General features: G+C 35.6%; 1 protein-coding gene across 2 annotated transcripts in view; it reads left to right on the top strand.

Annotated features, from left to right (window-relative positions):
• PDS5B (PDS5 cohesin associated factor B) overlaps positions 1-18419 on the top strand; it is a 153517-nt gene that overhangs the window by 77460 nt on the left and 57638 nt on the right. For both annotated transcript variants that reach the window (XM_027835114.1, XM_027835113.1), the window contains exons 18-19: positions 9572-9677; positions 12310-12470. In XM_027835114.1, the coding sequence (XP_027690915.1) occupies positions 9572-9677; positions 12310-12470 (267 nt within the window). The remainder of the gene's footprint in view (positions 1-9571; positions 9678-12309; positions 12471-18419) is intronic.

The following is an 18419-nucleotide window of genomic DNA, read 5'->3' as shown; positions in this document are numbered from 1 at the left end:
AGACCTGGGACCCTATGAACTTTTCTATATTGGCTCCTAGCACTTTAGTAAATCCTAGATATTGGTATTTAAAAAAAAAATCCAAACACCATATCTGTAGTGTCAGTATAATGTATTTTATTGAACTTGCAGAAAATGTAGCTCAGAATTAGTTATAAAAAATGAATTTATTTGGTAATAAGTAGTAAATGAGATTCTGCTTCCAATATTCATATTATTTTATTTTGGTGGAGATGTTTATAAAATATATGTTAGATACCAAATGCAAAAAAAGAGTAGGATTATGTAAGGAAAGGCAGAGGGAGAGGTGAAAAGCCAATAGATTATGGCTAGATAAGGAGATTTCATAATTCTTGAATATTGATGGTGGTACATTTGTTTGTGATGGCAAGATCTAGGGTGTGACTATGTATGTAGCTGAGGTAGGGTGGGCAGGTAGGTCAAGAGGTGAGTAGGTTGAGGAACTGAGTACTTACAATGTTAGAAGAGAGTCAATATATATGAGGGTCGGAGTTGAGGAGGAGAGAAAAATCCTGGGCCAAGTAGTGAACCTCCTTGAGGAAGGGAAGGCGAGTGACCTTAGGGATCTGAGGATTTTGATTGACTGATGAACATGAGTGTCTTGGCCATCAAAGGAGGAGAGATTACTAAATGATGGGAAGGAGGAGAACCTGGAAATGGCACTGGGGAGTGAGGAATATTTTATCTGCCCTTCTTTGACCAATAAGCCAAGGAGAATGAGTGAAGCTGCAGCCAGTACTGGGAAGGGTGGCTGGAGTAAATTTAATATAGTTCAACATTTTAATTTTTACCTTGGTATTTTTTACAAGGAACTAAGTTAGGTTCTAGATATTCAAAGACAAAAATAAGAGTTCCTACTTACAAGGGAGTTTACATTCTTCCCTCATTCCATTCTTGGGCAGTTGACTTGTAGATCCCACGTGTAGGAACTTCATGTTTCTTCATATTAAATTTCATCTTATATTCAGCTCATCATTCTAGCTTGAGGTTTTTTGAACCCTAATTCTGTTATCTAATGTATTACCTAATCCCTTCAGTTTCTTATTCTTTATAAATTTGGTCATGATTGCTTTTTATGTTTTCATTTAGTTGATTAATAAAAATTTTGAATACAACATGGTCAGGAACAGAGCTTTGTGATCCTTTACTGGAGAAATCTCTCCAAATTGACTTCAATTCATTAATCAAAATCTTTTGGGTCCAGTTAGTTAAACAGTTCTAAACAATTCAACAAACATTAAATTTCTGTTATGTGTAGAGCAGAGACGTCAAACTCTGGCATGGAACCTTTGGCATGTAGCCTTGGCTGTAAAACTCTCTGTTGTAGCCTGAAACAGATTTAAATATAATTGGGAAATATTTAACAAAAAATAAAAATACAATACAATATGGATAATGTTAATTTGTGGTTTTCTGTGTCAGTATGCTGCCTTTCTATTTGATTCTCCCACTAATGTAGAACACTATGCTTGGCACTGGGGAGAAGATGGGGGCAAGGTATGATCCTTACTCTCCCTCATGCTAATTTTGTGGTTTATGACAGTCACAAATAATTATAACAAAATAATACCTAAGTACCGTAGACATGTGCAAACAAAATAAGGTTATTATTGGCTTTTTGAAGAGGAGATATTTGAGTTGAACTTTAAAGGAGATGTCGTAATTCATCAAGAGTGGAGAGGCCATTCCAGTCATTGAACAAAGGGATAGGAACAAAAATTCCAGCGGATGTATGTATAAGTAATAGAGTATGTGAAGGAGAATAGTTAGTAGTGAATAATATTGCTGGAGAGAGGTGCTATATTATGGAGTCTTGAATGCTATGCAATAGTTTGAAATATACAGTTAAAAGCAAGTGAAGATTTTCAATAGTATAGTTACTTGACCAGACTTGTGGATTAAGAAGATTCTTCTGGCAGTTGTGTAAAGGATTGGTTTGGGGTTGGAGTATGGAGTTGACAAAAATACAAGTAGATCATAATAAGGACCTGTACTAATTTGGGGAAAGTGGGAATAGAGAGGAGAGGAATGAGGACATGTTATATGGGTAGAATTGATAGGAATGCTAATTAATTAGATATGAGAGGTGAGGAGAAGGAAAAATCAAAGCTGTAACCATGAAGACTGCCACTGAAAAAATTTTTAAAGGATTTTTTTGGGGAAGATTATAAACTTAGGTTTATGTTATCTTATTCACAAGGATATGATGAGAAATATGACTAGATGAAGTCCAAATAATTCTTTCTTGGACTCTTTTTCTGATAGCAGCCCTGTCAAAAAGGAAATGAGTTTAGTCTGTCATGACTTATTTTGAGGCCATGGGGACTTTTGGTGCTTAAATTAGCTCCTTTCAGGTTCTTGTAATAGAATTCCTTCTAAAATTTTACCAATTATTGAAATGAATTCCACTTGTTGATATTTTCAAGTATCCATTTTCTTCCCCTTTTTGAAAAAAGGAGATAATATTTGTCAATATTCTTGTAAGTTATCCTATTCAGCCTTATTCCTCAAAGATTCAACAATTGCGAGTTCATTCAGTACCCTGATTAGGTAATATTATCTCTTAGTGCTCTCTTATTTCTTTACTTATCTTGGATTTCAGTTCTCTTTTAATAATTTTTGTTCTGTTCATTTCACTATAAAGCCTTTAACAGTGGCTTATATACAACTGGTGCATAATACATGTTTATTGAACTGAAAACTGTGATTCATGGGAAGACAGTAAAAGCAGCATTTCAATTAACGCTGTAAATTCTGTAAATGTTAAACTGTCATTATGATATTGCTTGTGTTTTTCTTTCCCTATATTCCCACCCAAATGTTCTCCATTTTTCTTAATGGGATTACTAATATAGGTAGAGCTATTAGGAAAGGAAAGGCTCTCTTTCTGAAACAGGAGGGAAATAGGAAAGCATGAGACAAGAGACAGATATATAAAGCTGGATAGAAAGGAAATTTTAGGAAGCTGTCATTATTGATGGCCTTGTTTAGTAAATTATATGACAGAATTAGTTTTTGAAAACAAGAGAGGTGTCAGGATAGTTTCAAAGCTTCTGAGAGGAAAAGTTATGGGAAAATAGAGAGGGGAGTCATCAAGAAATGAAGTGAAGCTTTACTAAGCAACAGGGAGAACACAGTAGAAGTTAATATGAGCATGTAGTGGTTCTTGTTACCATGATAAAATTGTGTAGCAAGGGAGCAAATTTTTTCCTTCTTTCACTCCTTTTGACTTTTCGGTTTCTCCCTTTTTACTATCGTTTCCCTCTGCTCAAAAACAGGTCTCCTCTATCCTTTTTAAAAAAAAAAAGTTTTCCTAGTGTTTTACGTATTCCTCAAAAGAACAGTGGTAGACTGATATGGAAATAGCACTGGTAATTTGATCCCCTTTTCCTGCGAGTTGAAGTGAATGTTCTTACACCTCAAAGGTTGCAAGAGATTTGGTGTTTTCAGGGAGAAAGACACATTTTAGTTAAAGATAAGCAGTGGCTGCAATATTGGTTGAAAAGTTCCACTAATAATAATTATTATTACTCTAGGGAAGTTCATTAATGTCATCTCTAAGTTTCTTCCAGACTTCTTTTAGCTGCTGTAATTAAATACATTGACAAACTGCCCCTGATTTAGGTAGACATTGTTTCGTTATCCTTTAGAGCCTAAGGATTATGGTGTAATTCTCTGGAAGGATGGAGAGAAATCTGATAGTAAGAAAAATTAACGCTTCCCTTTATTCCAAATCCCATATACAAGTCATGGTTAGTAACATGTTACAGCCAAATGTTGACCATGCTTATACTGTTGAAAGTTGGTTGATGTATTCATTGGTTTTTATTGGACTGTGTTTTTCTTCCTCTTTGTTATAAAGAAGGATTAAAACTCTCTGAATATGGTTAAAAAAATTAAAAATTCTGCAGCCCACTTAAATTCACTATGCAATTTATTACTGTGCTTTGTGTCATCTGAAATTTTATTATGTCTTTTGAACTTATGCCTATATAGTTTTTAGAACAGTATTTCATTATTTTATTGAATCTGAGATCACCCTTTAATGGTGCTGATTACAATCAGTCCCCACCTAAGTGTTGCTTGTCCTTGACCTGCCATAAAAATCCTTTATGGAAGGTTTATCCAATATAAGGTTTTTCTCTTGGACTCATATGTGAGTAAAATATCATTTATGAAATCCTGCTCATTTCCTCACATGTATTAATTATTGATGTCTTTTGAGTACTTTTTCATGGTTTTAATATTTTCTGTGATTTTGACCGGTACTTTAGTATTTTTTCCTCTTGGATATCTTTAGAATTGATCTCTCAGTATCTTGAAAATTGTGCCTCCTGGAGCACAGATTTCTTCTGTGTATTACAGGTATGGTCCAGCTGCTCTTCTCTTTTTCATTTCATCAGTTCTGTTTCCACTTGCTCACGTGCCACGTTGAGTCCCCTTACTACAGCTTTACTGTCATAGAGAAATATTATGTTCTAGAAATGTTGACACATGCTTTCCATATTTTTAAAAAATTGGATGGTATTATCCTTTGAATTTTCTTTTTAAATACTCCTGAATTTATTTAGTTGAATTGAGTTTCACACTAAGCTTTCTCTAAACTTTTTTGTCCTCTTTTCTTCTTGCTTTGTTATTAGCTGATATGGCACATAATCTTCTGCAGTCTTCTTCTGTGATATTTTTACAAGTCATTTTCTTTTCTTTTTTTTTTTTACCACAGAATACCATTTTTTGGTTAATTTATTTTGATTTATCAATAATGACCTCCATATGCTTTTGAGTTTAAAATTTTTCTCCCCCTTCCTCCCCACCACCCTCCCCAAGATGGTACACAATCTGATGTAGGCCATACATTTACATTCATATTAAACATATTTTCACATTAGTGATGTTGTAAGTAAAAATTAAAACCAATAGGAGGAATCATCAGAAAGAGGAAACAAAATTCAACAGAAGAGAAGAAAAAAAAAATACCAGTTCAACTTCCACAGTTCTTTCATTGGAGGTGGATAGCATTTTCCATCACAAGGCCTCTGGAGATGTCTTAGATTCTTGTATTACCAGGAAGGGTTAAGTTTATCAATATTAGTCATCAAGTAACGTGGCTGTTATTGTGTACAGCGTTCTCTTGGTTCTGCTCACTTCACTCAGCATCAGACCATACAAGTCTTTCCAGGTTTTTCTGAAGTCAGCTTGTTCATCATTTCTTATAGTACAATAGTATTACATCACATTCATAAACCACAACTTGCTCAACCATTCCGCAATTGATGGGCATCCTCTCAGTTTCCAATTCTTTGCCACCACCAAGTCATTTTATTTTCTAAATGGATGTTGTTCCTGGCTGCCAAGTTTCTCTATGATATTCTGTGATTCTGTTTGGTCTGTCAGGTACTTACTATATGCTAGGTGCAGTGCTAAATGCTGAATATCCAAAGAAAGGTCTTTATCTGAAACCTGTTCTCAGGAAGCTTTCAGTATAAGATAGAGACAACATGCAAGTAATTATGCACTAACAAGATGTATACAAGATAAATTGAAGATAATCAACAGAGGGAAGGCACTAGCATTAAGGAGTATGTGGAAAAACTTTTTGTTGAAGGTGGAATTTTAGTTGGGACTGGAAGTAAGCCAGGGCATCCGGAAGGCAGAGAAAAAGAGGGAGAGAATTCCAGGGCTGGGGGACAGTGAGGGAAAATGCTTACAGTTGGGAGATCAAGTATCTGTCTTGTCCAAAGAACAGCAAGGATTCCAGTGTCATTGGATCACAGCTTACATAAGAGTGAGTAAAGTGTAAGGAGACTAGAAAGTTAAGAAAGAGTTAGATTATGAAGGGCTTTGAATGCCAAATAGTGAGTTTTATGTTTGATTCTGGAGGTAAGAGGCAGTTTGGCAAGGATATCAGGTGTTTAGTGGTTGAAGCAGTTTCTCTTAGAATTTCCTGGTGGTGATTGCTTTACACTAGTTAAATTTCCATATGATATTATGATATTCTCTCTTTATGGCTATTCTTTTATCCATTTCTCATTTTTTATTATGTGAATGGTTTGTTTGGTTAGATCAGATTTAACTTATTTTAATTACATACTCTTCATCTGTGTCCTTTCCTCTCATCTAATGAATTATAGCACTGAACTTGAAATTAGGAAAATCTTGATTTGAAATCCTACCTGAGACACTTAATGGCTGTGTGCCCCTTGGTAGACCACTTAACTTCTTGCCTCAATTTCTTTATCTGTAAAATGAGGAAAATAGTAACTATAGTAATTAACTAACAGGATTTTTGTGAGAATCAGATAAGATAATGTATGTTTTCAAACTTTAAAGTACTATCTAAATGATATCATCCTCATCTGATCTTGATCTTTGTTCTAACAAATCAGTGGTCTGATTATCCATAAGCAGATGATTCTTAATATATGTCATGTGACCATGTCAGTGACTACTCATTTCTTACTTGTTAAGATATAGTCAATTTCATTTTTCTGTTTTCATTTAGTGCTTGCCGTGTCTAATGATCTCTTTTGAAAAAAGTATTCATAATGTATTATAGGTATAAAGTTTCTGTGTAGTAGCTGCCTATCTAACTTTATGTTAGAATCTGGATACTGTGCATTTTCCATTTACTTGTTTTTTCCTGTATGGATTCTTAGTCCAGTCTCTTGCATGGTTGTCGAACTCATTGAAGAGACTGTCATATACTAGGGCTTGATGAAAATCAGCACAATATTATCAGCAAATAGAATCTTCTGCCTCCTCTCTGCAATGAGGTCACTATTTCATTTGGATTATGTATAGGACAGTCTCCATGACACTGCTTAACATGTGGAGTGAACCTATGTACTGTGATTGATGATGGTCCTCAGAATATTGAATGAAGCTGCCTCTCTGACTGCATCTATCAGAGGGTCTGCATGATTTGTAGGGCAGACATTTTGTTGGAGATGAGACTTTGTAACTATAGCTTGCCATTGCTCTGTAAAATGTTAGTTTTGTAACAGTAAACACAGAAGTCTCTTGCAACTATCAGCCATGTTACTGAAGATTCTGTCTGCTCTAGCATATTATTTGCAAACAGTTAATTGGCGAGCATTTATTAAGTGCTTGTTACACTGTGCCCGGTGATGGGGATACAAACAAAAAAATTAAACAATCCCTGCTGTCAAGGAACTTTCCTTCTCTTACGGGAGATAACATATACAAGTGCTTGCAAAATAAATAAAATATAGCTTAGGGAATGAGGAAGGGGGCTGTTAGTTGGCAAAAGACGAAAGGCTTTGAGTAGAAGGTGATGCTTGAACTGTGAGTCCGAAGTTGGGGATTCTTTGAGGCCTAGGTGAGTAGGGAATGTATTCCAGGCCTGAGGGATTGCCATAGAAGGTACATGCCATGTGATTAATGCCAATAAGTTGAGGATTCTAATAAAGATTTTATAAAGATGATACAGTCTCTTATTCAGTTTTCATTACTTTGTAGACAACTTTCATATCTCATATATATTCTCCTGAGCTCTTACTGTTGTACATTTCTGCTTGGCTATCTTATATGTATCTCATATTCAGCATTTCTAAAATAGAAGTAACCATTATATCCAGGATCAAATAAGAAATTATTTGGCTTTTAAAGCCCCTCATAAACTGATGCCTTCCGACTTTACCATTCTTCTTATACCTTACTCTCCTGTACATGCTCTTCAGTCCAGTGACACAGGTCTCCCGACTATTCATAGCACAGAACACTCCTTCTCCTCACTCTGGTTATTTTCACTGGCTTTTCCTCATGTCTGGAATCCTTTCCTTTCTTGTTTCTACCTCCTGAGTTTCCCTGGTTTACTGCAAGTTTTAACTAAAATCCCACCTTTTTCAAGAAGCCTTTTTCAGTTTACCTTGATGTTAGTGCCATCTGTCTGTTGATTATGTTTATTTTATCATGTATTTGTTTGTACATAGTTGTTTGTATGTTTTATCTCTTGTCATATTGTGAGCTCTGTGAGGGTAGGGACTGTCTTGTTTTTGATTGTATTCTTAGTACTTTGCACATAGTAGGAGGTACTCAGTAAATGTTTGGTGACTTTCTGCAACTTTAACAATGATATGAATATCAACCATCTTTTATGTGTAAGACTCTCTGGTAGGTGCTAGGAGCACAAATACAAAAATGAAACTGTGCTCTTAAGCTTACGTTTTCCTTGGGCATTCCTGTACACAAAGAAGTATTATTATACAGGGTAGCTTGAGGAGGCAGAGAACATTAGTTACTAGGAAGATCACAGGATCTTGACTTTCAAGCTGGAGAGGGATTCTGTAGCTGACAGCATTGACCAAGCTTCTCCCTCCTTCCAACTCATTTGACTCCCTGAAGCCCTGAAGTGGGTAAGTGATTGACGCAAGTTCACAGAAGGATTAGAGGCAGGGTTGATTTGAACCCTGGTTTTCTTAACCAGTTAAGAAGCATTTATTTAGAAAAAGCTTCTCTGTATCTCAAGTACTATGAACTGTTCAAAGGTACAAAGAAAAAAAATCAGATTCTCTAAGCTCTCAAGGAGCTTTCACAGAAAGCATCAGGATCAAGGAAGGCTTCCCAGGGTAAGGTGGCATATCCTTGTAGCTTTGAGAGAAGATGCAGTAATCTGATCCTTTATCAAAGATTGCTGTAACCTTTCTTAGGTAAAGGTCTGAAACAGAGGGCTTGTAGAGAAATGTTAATTTTATTAATAACAGGCACTTAGAGTGACTGATAGGTCAAACTAACACATTGGAAACAGCATTCAAAAAGATTTTGACAGGCTGAAATATTTAGCTTAATCTAATAAAATTAAATTAAATTAGACCGAGAGTGGAGACTTGTGCCTGAAATCTCTGCTACTGAGGAGGCTGAAGCTGTTAACATTGCTAGAACTTTGGGATTCTGAGCCAAGCTGATCAGGTATCTGAACTATCTGGCATCAATGTGGGGAGTTCTTAAGATCAGAGCCATACCAGGTTTGTCTAAGGGGGCAAGTCTGATCCAGGTTGGAAAACAACTAGTCAAACCTCTTTTGCACATCAGCACTGAATTGGACCTGTGAGAGGCCTCTGCATTTGCAGCCTAGGGGACATCGGAGGACCCATACTTCCTCAAAAAAAAAAAAAAAATTAAGATGAATATAAAATCTTATATTTGGGTCCAAAAAATTAACTTCAGAATTATAGGATGTGAGAGACATGATTAGGTGAGAGTTTGTCTGAAAAAAAATATGTGGGTTTAGGGAAACTGTAAGCTTAATATGAATTAGCAGTGTGATGTAGTAGACAAAAAAAACTGATATAGTCTTGTGCTGAATTTCCAGGAATTAAGGAAATAATGATTTCTCGGCAGCATTTTTGAACTTCTGTTTCAATTTTGAAACCATCTCTGGCATTTTTCCATATCAAATTATATGGAATTCTAATTTGAATGTATATGAAATATAATTTTTATATATGTATGAACAATTTGTGGATATTTTTTTCTTGAACTTTGATAGTAAGAGGTGATTTTTCAAAGTGACAACTTCTTTCTTCTTTAGTGCTCTTATTAAACAAGTGAACAAGTCAATAGATGGAACAGCAGATGATGAAGATGAAGGTGTTCCAACTGATCAGGCAATCAGGGCAGGCCTTGAATTGCTTAAGGTAAGTATACTTCTGATGTTGAGTGTATTCTTATGTCTTCCTCATTAGAGTATAAGCTCCTTGTGAGTTGGGGTTATTTCATTCTTTTTACTTGTACCCTGGTACCTGTCACATAAATACTTCATATATTGACGGATTGAAACATATTGTTCATTTAACATATTCTTAATATAATTCTATAAGTAGTGAAAAATATGCATTTCTTCCTTTAAAATTACATGTGAACTTTTTCCAGGTTTAGAGCTGCATGGACTATAACTACTGTTATGCAACAGAATTAATTCCCATTTCGTATTCAGTTTAACTTCATGAAATTTAAACAACAATTTTTAAAAGTTAATGGTGTATTTAAATATCATAACCCTAAATTATACTTGTAGTCTACTGAAACCCTAAGGCTGTATGTTCTATTTCCCTGTAGCCTATTTAACTTACCATGGGAGGGGTCACGGGAGATGTTGCTGCAATCTGTGACCTGTAATCCTGCCTATCAAGTTCTTAATTGTTTATTGTTAACCACAAAGGGAAAGACATTGGGGATGGCTCTGCATAAATCTATTACTTCTAATGGAGGAAAAAAACCACTCAAACTTATGTTGTGACTTTACACTCTATCTTATGGTAGGTCTGTGTTCCTGAGCCTTTGATTTAGTCCTATTCTCAGGAATTTAAAAATGTACAGGCACTTAATTAAACAGAGTGATATAATGTAAAGAGAGCTGGATTTGTACCCAAGAGAGCTGAGTTTGAATTCCAGTTGACACTAGCATGACAAGTCATTTAACTCTGTGAGTCTCAATTTCCTATAGAGGAAGAATTGACAGAATCTGGTAGTCAATTGGAAGTGGGTATAGGTACTGTTTGAAAATGGTTATAAGAAACAGGGAGAGAAAGGAAGGAATCAAAGAAAACTTTTAGCTTGTGAACTTGCCATTAAGTTTCCAAGTGATGGCTATGCCATTGATAAGAGAAATAATGCTGTTGGAAAGAAGGTATAAAGTAATGAATTCAATTTAAAATATTTAATAATAGTAGCTAGCTTTTATGTAGTACTTTAAATTATTTTTTTTAAAGGCAATTGGGGTTAAGTGACTTGCCCAGGGTCACACAGTAAGTGTCAAGTGTTTGGTCTGAGGCCGGATTTGAACTCAGGTCCTCCTGACTTCAGGGCTGGTGCTCTATCCACTGTGCCACCTAGCTGCCCCTACTTTAAATTCTACAAAGCCATTTTGCACATGTTATTTCAGCTGATCCTCAAAACAACCCTGTGAGGCAGTTGCTATTATTTTCAACCCAATTTTACACATTGAGGAAACTGAGGCTGAGAAAAGTAACTTGTTCAGAGTCATATAGCTAGTCATTATTTGAGGCAAGATTTGCATTCAGGTCTTCATGAATCCAAGCCTAATACTCTATTTTATACCACTTACCCTACCTTTATATATCTCAAGCAATAATTTAGTATCCAGTCTTTTGTAGACAGCTGAAGATAGTGGATTGAGGGTGAAAAATTGTGACTAAAAATGTTGGTTTGGAGTCATTATCCAGCATTTTAGGGAGGGGACAAAATGCGAGTCCTGCTTTGTCACTTACTGGTCTGAATTGGGGAGGCTTCATTTAACTTCTTTGGGCCCCAGTTTTCTCATCTATTAAATGAGGAGGTTGGATGAAATAATGTAACAACAACTGACATTTATGTAATGCTTTAAGGTTTTCTTAGTCCTTTACATTATCTCATTTGATCCTCACAAAAATCATGTGAGATAAGAATTATAGTTATTAACCGCATTTTATAGATGAGGAAAACTGAGTGACTTGTCTGTGATCATACAGTTTAAGCGTCAGAGGTGGGATCTGAAGTTAGAGTCTTTCCTTCAAGTCCAATTTTTCCTGCTGCCCATCTCATATTCTGGATTCCACGAAGCTGTGAAAGTGTTTGAGCTTTCTAAAAGCTTTTAATTTTTACTAAGCCTTGAAGAGTGGCTGAGATTAAAAGGAGAAGCTAATAAAATACACAAGAAAGAATAATCAGTAAGATGGGAAGAGAAACAGGCAATTAGAACATCAAGGTTACAGAGTTTGAGTATGAATTGTTATCCATCATTAGAAATTTATTGCAAGTAAGGTGGGGGAAGTAAGAAATTGACAGTATAATAGTTTCATTTAAGTACTAGTCTTAAATTATCATTTGAAGGATTTTTATAAGTATCTTCTGAATGATAGCATTATCAAACTTAAATGACATATTGAAGTGAGGTTCCAAAACTTTTCCTTGATCTCTTGAAAATTAAAACCAGTTCTCCACTGTCTGAGCTAGTGTAGCTATAGTATCACTGGAATGAAGAGTTATAAGCTAAAGTTAACAATGTCTTTTCCACTCTTCATAAACCTGTGGTTGGTAGTAGAAGCACTAAATATTACAGTTGTGAGGGAACTCAGAGATCTATTCTAAGCACTTCATTTAATATATGAAGAAACTGAGATTCAGAGTTTTAAAATAAGGCCTGGTTCATACATCAAATTATTAGTGGTAATAGGTCTGTTAGGTAATATCTCTGGTTTGGTTAAGAGTAGCATTTGAACATTTATGAAGGTATACAAATGTAATAAACATTTAAAAAATTTCTTTAAGGTACTCTCATTTACACATCCTATCTCATTTCATTCGGCTGAAACTTTTGAATCTCTTCTGGCTTGCCTAAAAATGGATGATGAAAAAGTAGCCGAAGCTGCATTACAAATTTTCAAAAACACAGGAAGCAAAATTGAAGAAGACTTCCCACATATCAGATCGTAAGTTGATTTTACTCCATTTGTGTTCACTTTTTAAGCAAGTAGAAATAATTCTCATAGGACTAATTTTTTTCTAATCTTTTGCTTTTCCCAGGAAATTTAATCATTAACAGTCTCAGAACTGTTGTTAACTAGAGCGATAGTATGGTTTAAAACTTAAAATGTATTTTCTATTTGGGTGGAATTTGAAAAAGCCCTGCAAACTCACAGCAATGTTTTCTGTAATAAGGGTTAGAATCTCTTGCACAGGACTGACTCCTTATTTTAAACTGACAGTGACAAATACTATATATGTCAGATAATCTTGAGTTCCGAAAGATAATTTATGCTTTAGTGCTTTATAGTCATTGAAGAGCTTTAAACAGCAGTGTTCATCTATTCTTGAAACATTTTTTAAAAATCACTAAGCTTTTCTTTGCTTTTTGCTGTAGAATATTTCCACTAATGTTGTCTGTGACTGCACGCATGCATGTGGGCGTGAGAGAGAGAGAGTGTGTGTGTGTGCCTGTGTGTGCATGTGCAGGGGTGTAGAAGGGAGGGCTTTTCACAGGAAATTAAATATTGGCTCAAAAGGAAGCATTTAAGCATCATTAAATTAGGCTTGTCTAGTCTCTCAAAGAATAATGTAAAGCAGAACAATATGAGACTTTTTTAGTGTCTATGAAATTTTCAGGAGTGAGATTATAAATTCATAGGCGCATATTTAACTTTTCAAAGTCAATTTGTAGACCCACATCATTTGTAAGTATATGTACAGCTATCAAAATTTCACAGGAAAGTAAACTTCTATTTCAAATGTAAAATATTAATCATGGAAATAAAAGTAGGCAAGCTCTTTCCCAATACATTTCAGTTCAGTGCAACAAACTTTATTTCCTTTAAGCTTTTGTTTTATGAAAGGCACTGAAACATAAAATTGGAAACAAAAAAGCCCTTCCCTACTCAAGGAGTGTAGACTACTCAGAGAGAATGAGACATTTTCACAAATAACTAAAATATAATTGGAAAATAATTAAATTCATAGAAGAGGTAAAACAGTGACCTCAAGATATTTGCTGAGGGGAAGAGATCACCTTTTGATAGGCAGGTTAGAAGGTTTTAGGAAGGAAGAGGCATCTGAGACAGGCCTTGAAGGAGAGGAAGGTTGTTAGTAGACAGATGGGGGAAACTTTGAAGGTGGGATAGGAATGAGGAAGACTTTTACAGGCTTCGGAACACCATGGATGGAAGAAAATAGGATAGGAAGGATGAGAAATGGGGAAGGGTGAGGGATGTTCCCGGTGTTATTGCAGCATACAGTCTGAAAGGAGAATACAGTGAAATAAAGCTGAAAAGGTAAATTGAAGCTAAATTATGCAGGGTCTTGAATACCAGGCTAAAGGAATTGTATTTTTTATAGGCAATAAAGAAACACTAACAGTTTTTTTGAGTGGAGATGCTGTGATTAAATCTGTGCATTAAGATGGTTCTTTAACATGGATAGAAAGGATGGGTTGTTTTAAATTTTATCCTTCAGTGCCTCATGAAATAAAGGCTGGGAAATAGCAGAAGCAGTGACTCTAGTTAGAATTAATAGAGACAGAAGGTGATTCAGATTCTGATCTAGTATATTATGTTGAGAAGGAAGAGAGATGCTTAAACCTAGAACATCTATAGAATTGACAGGACTTAACTGATTGGGTTTGGAAATGATGAAAGAAAGAGTAGAGTCAAATATGCTTGAGGATTCAGGTCTGATTGGCTTTGATAAATGGTGGCGCCATCAGCAGGAATGAAGATGGTAGGTGGATGGACAGGCTTTAATGCGAAGGAAAGAAGAAAGGAAACAAGCATTTATTAAGTGTTTACTACCTGCCAGGCACTGGGCTAAATAATGGGGATATAAATACAAGCAAAAAGAAAGACCATTTTGTAAGACAATACACAAAAGGGGTGTGTGCATATGTGGGGGTTTTTTTGGAGGAGGGGAGGGGAGGAGATTGGAGTACATTTTCCAGTATACTCTTTTTTTTTTTTTGGTGAGGCAGTTGGGGTTAAGTGACTTGCCCAAGGTCACACAGCTAGTAAGTTTTAAGTGTATGAGGCTGGATTTGAACTCAGGTCCTCCTGATTCCAAGGCCAGAGCTCTATTCACTGCGCCACCTAGCTGCCCCTACAGTTTCCAATATAATTAAAGGACTGTTTACAAGTTCCTGCAGAAATAATCAGTATTTTGGAGTGCAGTAGTATATTTTGGTGCTCATTGGCCAAGTAAAAATGCATTTTACTTCCCCAAGTGCTTTTATCTTGAGTTTGATTCTCCCTGTTTCTCCTTTCCCTTCCTTTCCTTTGGTTCCCTTGCCATCCCTCTGTCACATTCCCATGATTTCTTTCTCCCTTCTTGGTTCTTCCTTTTTACAAGTCAGTATTTTATTTTCCTCTTTCATTTCTGCTCTCTTTCTTTTCGACTCCTTCCTTCTAGTGAAGACCTATGATGGGAACTCCCTTTTCCCCTGGTGCTTGGCATCTTCACTGAAGCTTAGAAGCTGAGAGAGTTGCACTGAGAGATTAAGTAACTTGCAGAAGTTACTTCGCCAGTGTGTATCAGAGGTGGTACTTAGATCTATTTTTCTAGTCTTGAGGCTAGCTCTTGATCCATTAGAGCCATGTTGCTTCTTCTGCCTCCTGAATATTTATTATATGGAATATTTGAAAATATTATTTGTATTTGTTAGATATGTTTTATCATCTTGTTTTTAATTTTAAAATTGAGTTTACATGTATATATGTATGTATGCAGGTATGTAAAATTACTTTTCACTTGTATGGCCTTCAGTGAGTATCTATTGCTTAGTCAGTGACTCTTGATAGAAAAAAAAATTTCTGGACTCTTGTCTTCTAGTGTAGTTTTTCTATAATTCAAGTCAATCTAAGAAAGAGGGGTTTTATTTATACCCAAAACAGTTAGGTAGTAGTTACCCTTCAGTGGTGAAATGTCTCAGATCATTCTCTTTATCTTTTTTTGCTTTTTGGTGCGGTAATCGGGGTTAAGTGACTTGCCCAGGGTCCCATAGCTAGTAAATGTCAAGTGGCTGAGGCTGGATTTGAACTCAGGTCCTCCTGGCTTCAAAGCCGGCACTCTATCCACTGTGCCACCTAGCTGCCCCTTTTATCTTTTTATATATTTGGTGACTTTCTAACTTATAACAGTTGCTTGTGGATATATAATTCTTCCTACTAGATGATTTGTACCAAAGCAGGAAATCCAAATGGCTTATTTATACCAAAAGATAATTTTTGATGTTTTTTTGTTTTGTTTTGTTTTTCCCTAAACACTTACAATAGTGTGTACTCCCAGGAATAACATTGTAGGGAATCTGTGATATATCATTGTGGGGATTCTTAGATTCTGAGGCCTTCGTACTATCTTGCAACTCAGAGATTTTCACTTGCTACTTAAACTTCCATTTAAGAGATGTTGATACTATCCCCTGTAGTTTCTAGGAGAATCTTTCCAAAAAGACTTCATACAGACTTCCCTGTATGTCTGCTTGTTCAGATTCATTCTTTTAACTCCACTATTATCTGTATTATAATATGGGCTATAACTGCCGTGACTAATGTTAAAATATAAATTTTATATAAAAGCATAATAAATTGTTGAATGTCTGACCTTTAGGGGGCTGATTTGAGAATTAAATGATTGGAATAAACTATTCCTTCTAAAATCATTTAAGGCCTATAATCAATCAATAGTCGTTTATTAATTACTCTAATTTATCTGGTCCAGTGCTAGGTGCTAGGTCTTAATGATTCCATCTTGTGAAAATTTACTCTCATGTTCCAAATAGAAGTTACCTTTTAACTTAGGCTTCACCCATAACAGAAAATTGCTCTAAATGGGAGAAAAAATATAGACATTTAAATAATTGTTTAAGTACTTTATGTATTTCTTGCAATTTAAATTATGGCGGTTTCATTTTCCTAGTCTTTCCACAATGTGCCATCTTTTCTGCACATTGGACTGATAGTAACAGAATGACTAAACTGCATTGAGGATTTGTGTAGTTAGACTGCATGGAATCATAATCCTAACTGACCTACCTGTATGATCATGAGAAAATTCTTCAACCTGACTAGATTTCTGTAACTGTAAAATGAAGGAATTAGATTTAATAGAAGAACTCTCTCTAAGGCTCCCATTTAATTTTTTTTCATCAAAATTTTTTTAAATTATCAAACACTAATTTTCTTCCTCCGCTCGGCTTGCCCCAACCCCATCCCATAAAAGAAAACAAAACAAAACCTTTGAAACAGATATGCACAATCAGCCAAACAAATTCTCCAATTGGTCATGTCTAGAAGTGTATGTCTCATTTTGCGTATTTACTTCATCATCTTTTTGTCAGGAGTTGAGTAGCATTTTTCATCTTCAATCTTCTGAAATCGTGGTTTATCACTGCATGGATAAGAGTCAAGTCTTCCAAAGTTATTCATTTTTACATTGTTGTTAGTTGTATAAATTATTCCTCATTTCATTCTACATCAGTTCATACAAGTCTTCCCAGGTTTCTTTTGAAACCATAGCTTCATTTCTTGCAGTACAATAATATTCCATTATGTTTATATAGCAAAATTTATTTAGTCATTTCCTGATTGACTGATATCCCCTTAGTTTCTGGTTCTTTGCCACCTCCAAAAAAGTTACCATGTATATTTTTTAATATATAGAATCTTTTGGGCAGCTGGGTGGTGCAGTGCACTGGCCCTGAAGTCAGGAGGACCTGAGTTCAAATCCAGCCTCATACCAAACACTTAACACTCACTAGCTGTGTGACCCTGGGCAAGTCACTTAACCCCAGTTGCCTAAAAATTAAAAAAAAAATACATAGAGAATCATTTCCCTCTTTTGTCGATGTATTTGGGATATAGGCCTAGTAGTGGTATCATTGTGTCTAATGGTAGGCACAGTTCAGTAAAATTGTCCATTTTATCTTCTGTGATCTGATTTATCCCATGTTTGGCCATGAACTCTTGCCCTATCCATGGATGAAGGGACCCTCTAAGTACCGTCCAATTTTTAAAATTTTATGATTCTGTGAGTAGAAAAAATATCACCTATATTTAGATCAGTATGTTGGTAGTATTATGAAGACTGTATGTCATTATTATTAAAAAAATAATTATTATTAGAGCTCATTTATATAGTGTTTTATAGTATACAAAGCACCTCTCTGACAATAACTGTAAGATAAGGTAATGAAAGTAGTACTTCTACTTTACAGAGGTGAAACTGAAATTCAGATGACAAACTATGGCACACATTTATGAAGGGAGGCACCTGGTCTCATGAATGTATGATGGTGTTTCCTCTATAACAAACGACCTCCCTGAAAGTTCTAGACCACTCTGCATTTATTACAGGTCCTTCGTTCATTCAACAAATATCTATTGATCGCATCCCACTTATAAAGTACCCATTGTGCATAAAGTAGTGTAAGGAGCTTATAATCATGTAAAGGAGATAGGACACAAAGACAAATGTTTATAATACAGAACAGTATGGATAACTTCCATGTGAATTGTACAAACTAAGAGGAGTAGGCCGATGGAGAAAGAATGGATTGCTTTTATTTGGCATGGTAATGAAGATATTTTTATGTGGAATTTAAGTGGGGCCTTGAAGGATAGGAGAGGAATTTGATGACTGAAGTGGATGGAAAGAAATTCCGAACAAAAAGTTAGTGTGGGAATTTGTGGTATGGCGGGCGTTGGGGGGGGCGTTCCAAATTGATGGACCAGTAAGTGATTAGAATAGAAGGGCAGTTTAGAACAGGCAAGGCAGTGAAGACCTTGAAATGAATGTTAGCCTATAGATAGTATAAGGTGATAGGAACATAGCTCTGGTGGGAAGAGCAGGACTGAACAGATCAAGGAAACAGTGGGCCAAATGTCACGTTAATATCGCTA

Source organism: Vombatus ursinus, unplaced genomic scaffold, assembly GCF_900497805.2.
Source record: "Vombatus ursinus unplaced genomic scaffold, bare-nosed wombat genome assembly UNPS02014813.1, whole genome shotgun sequence".
Lineage (NCBI taxonomy): Eukaryota > Metazoa > Chordata > Mammalia > Diprotodontia > Vombatidae > Vombatus > Vombatus ursinus.
The sequence above is the reverse complement of the archived record's forward strand: the minus strand, read 5'-3'. Positions and strand labels throughout refer to the sequence as shown.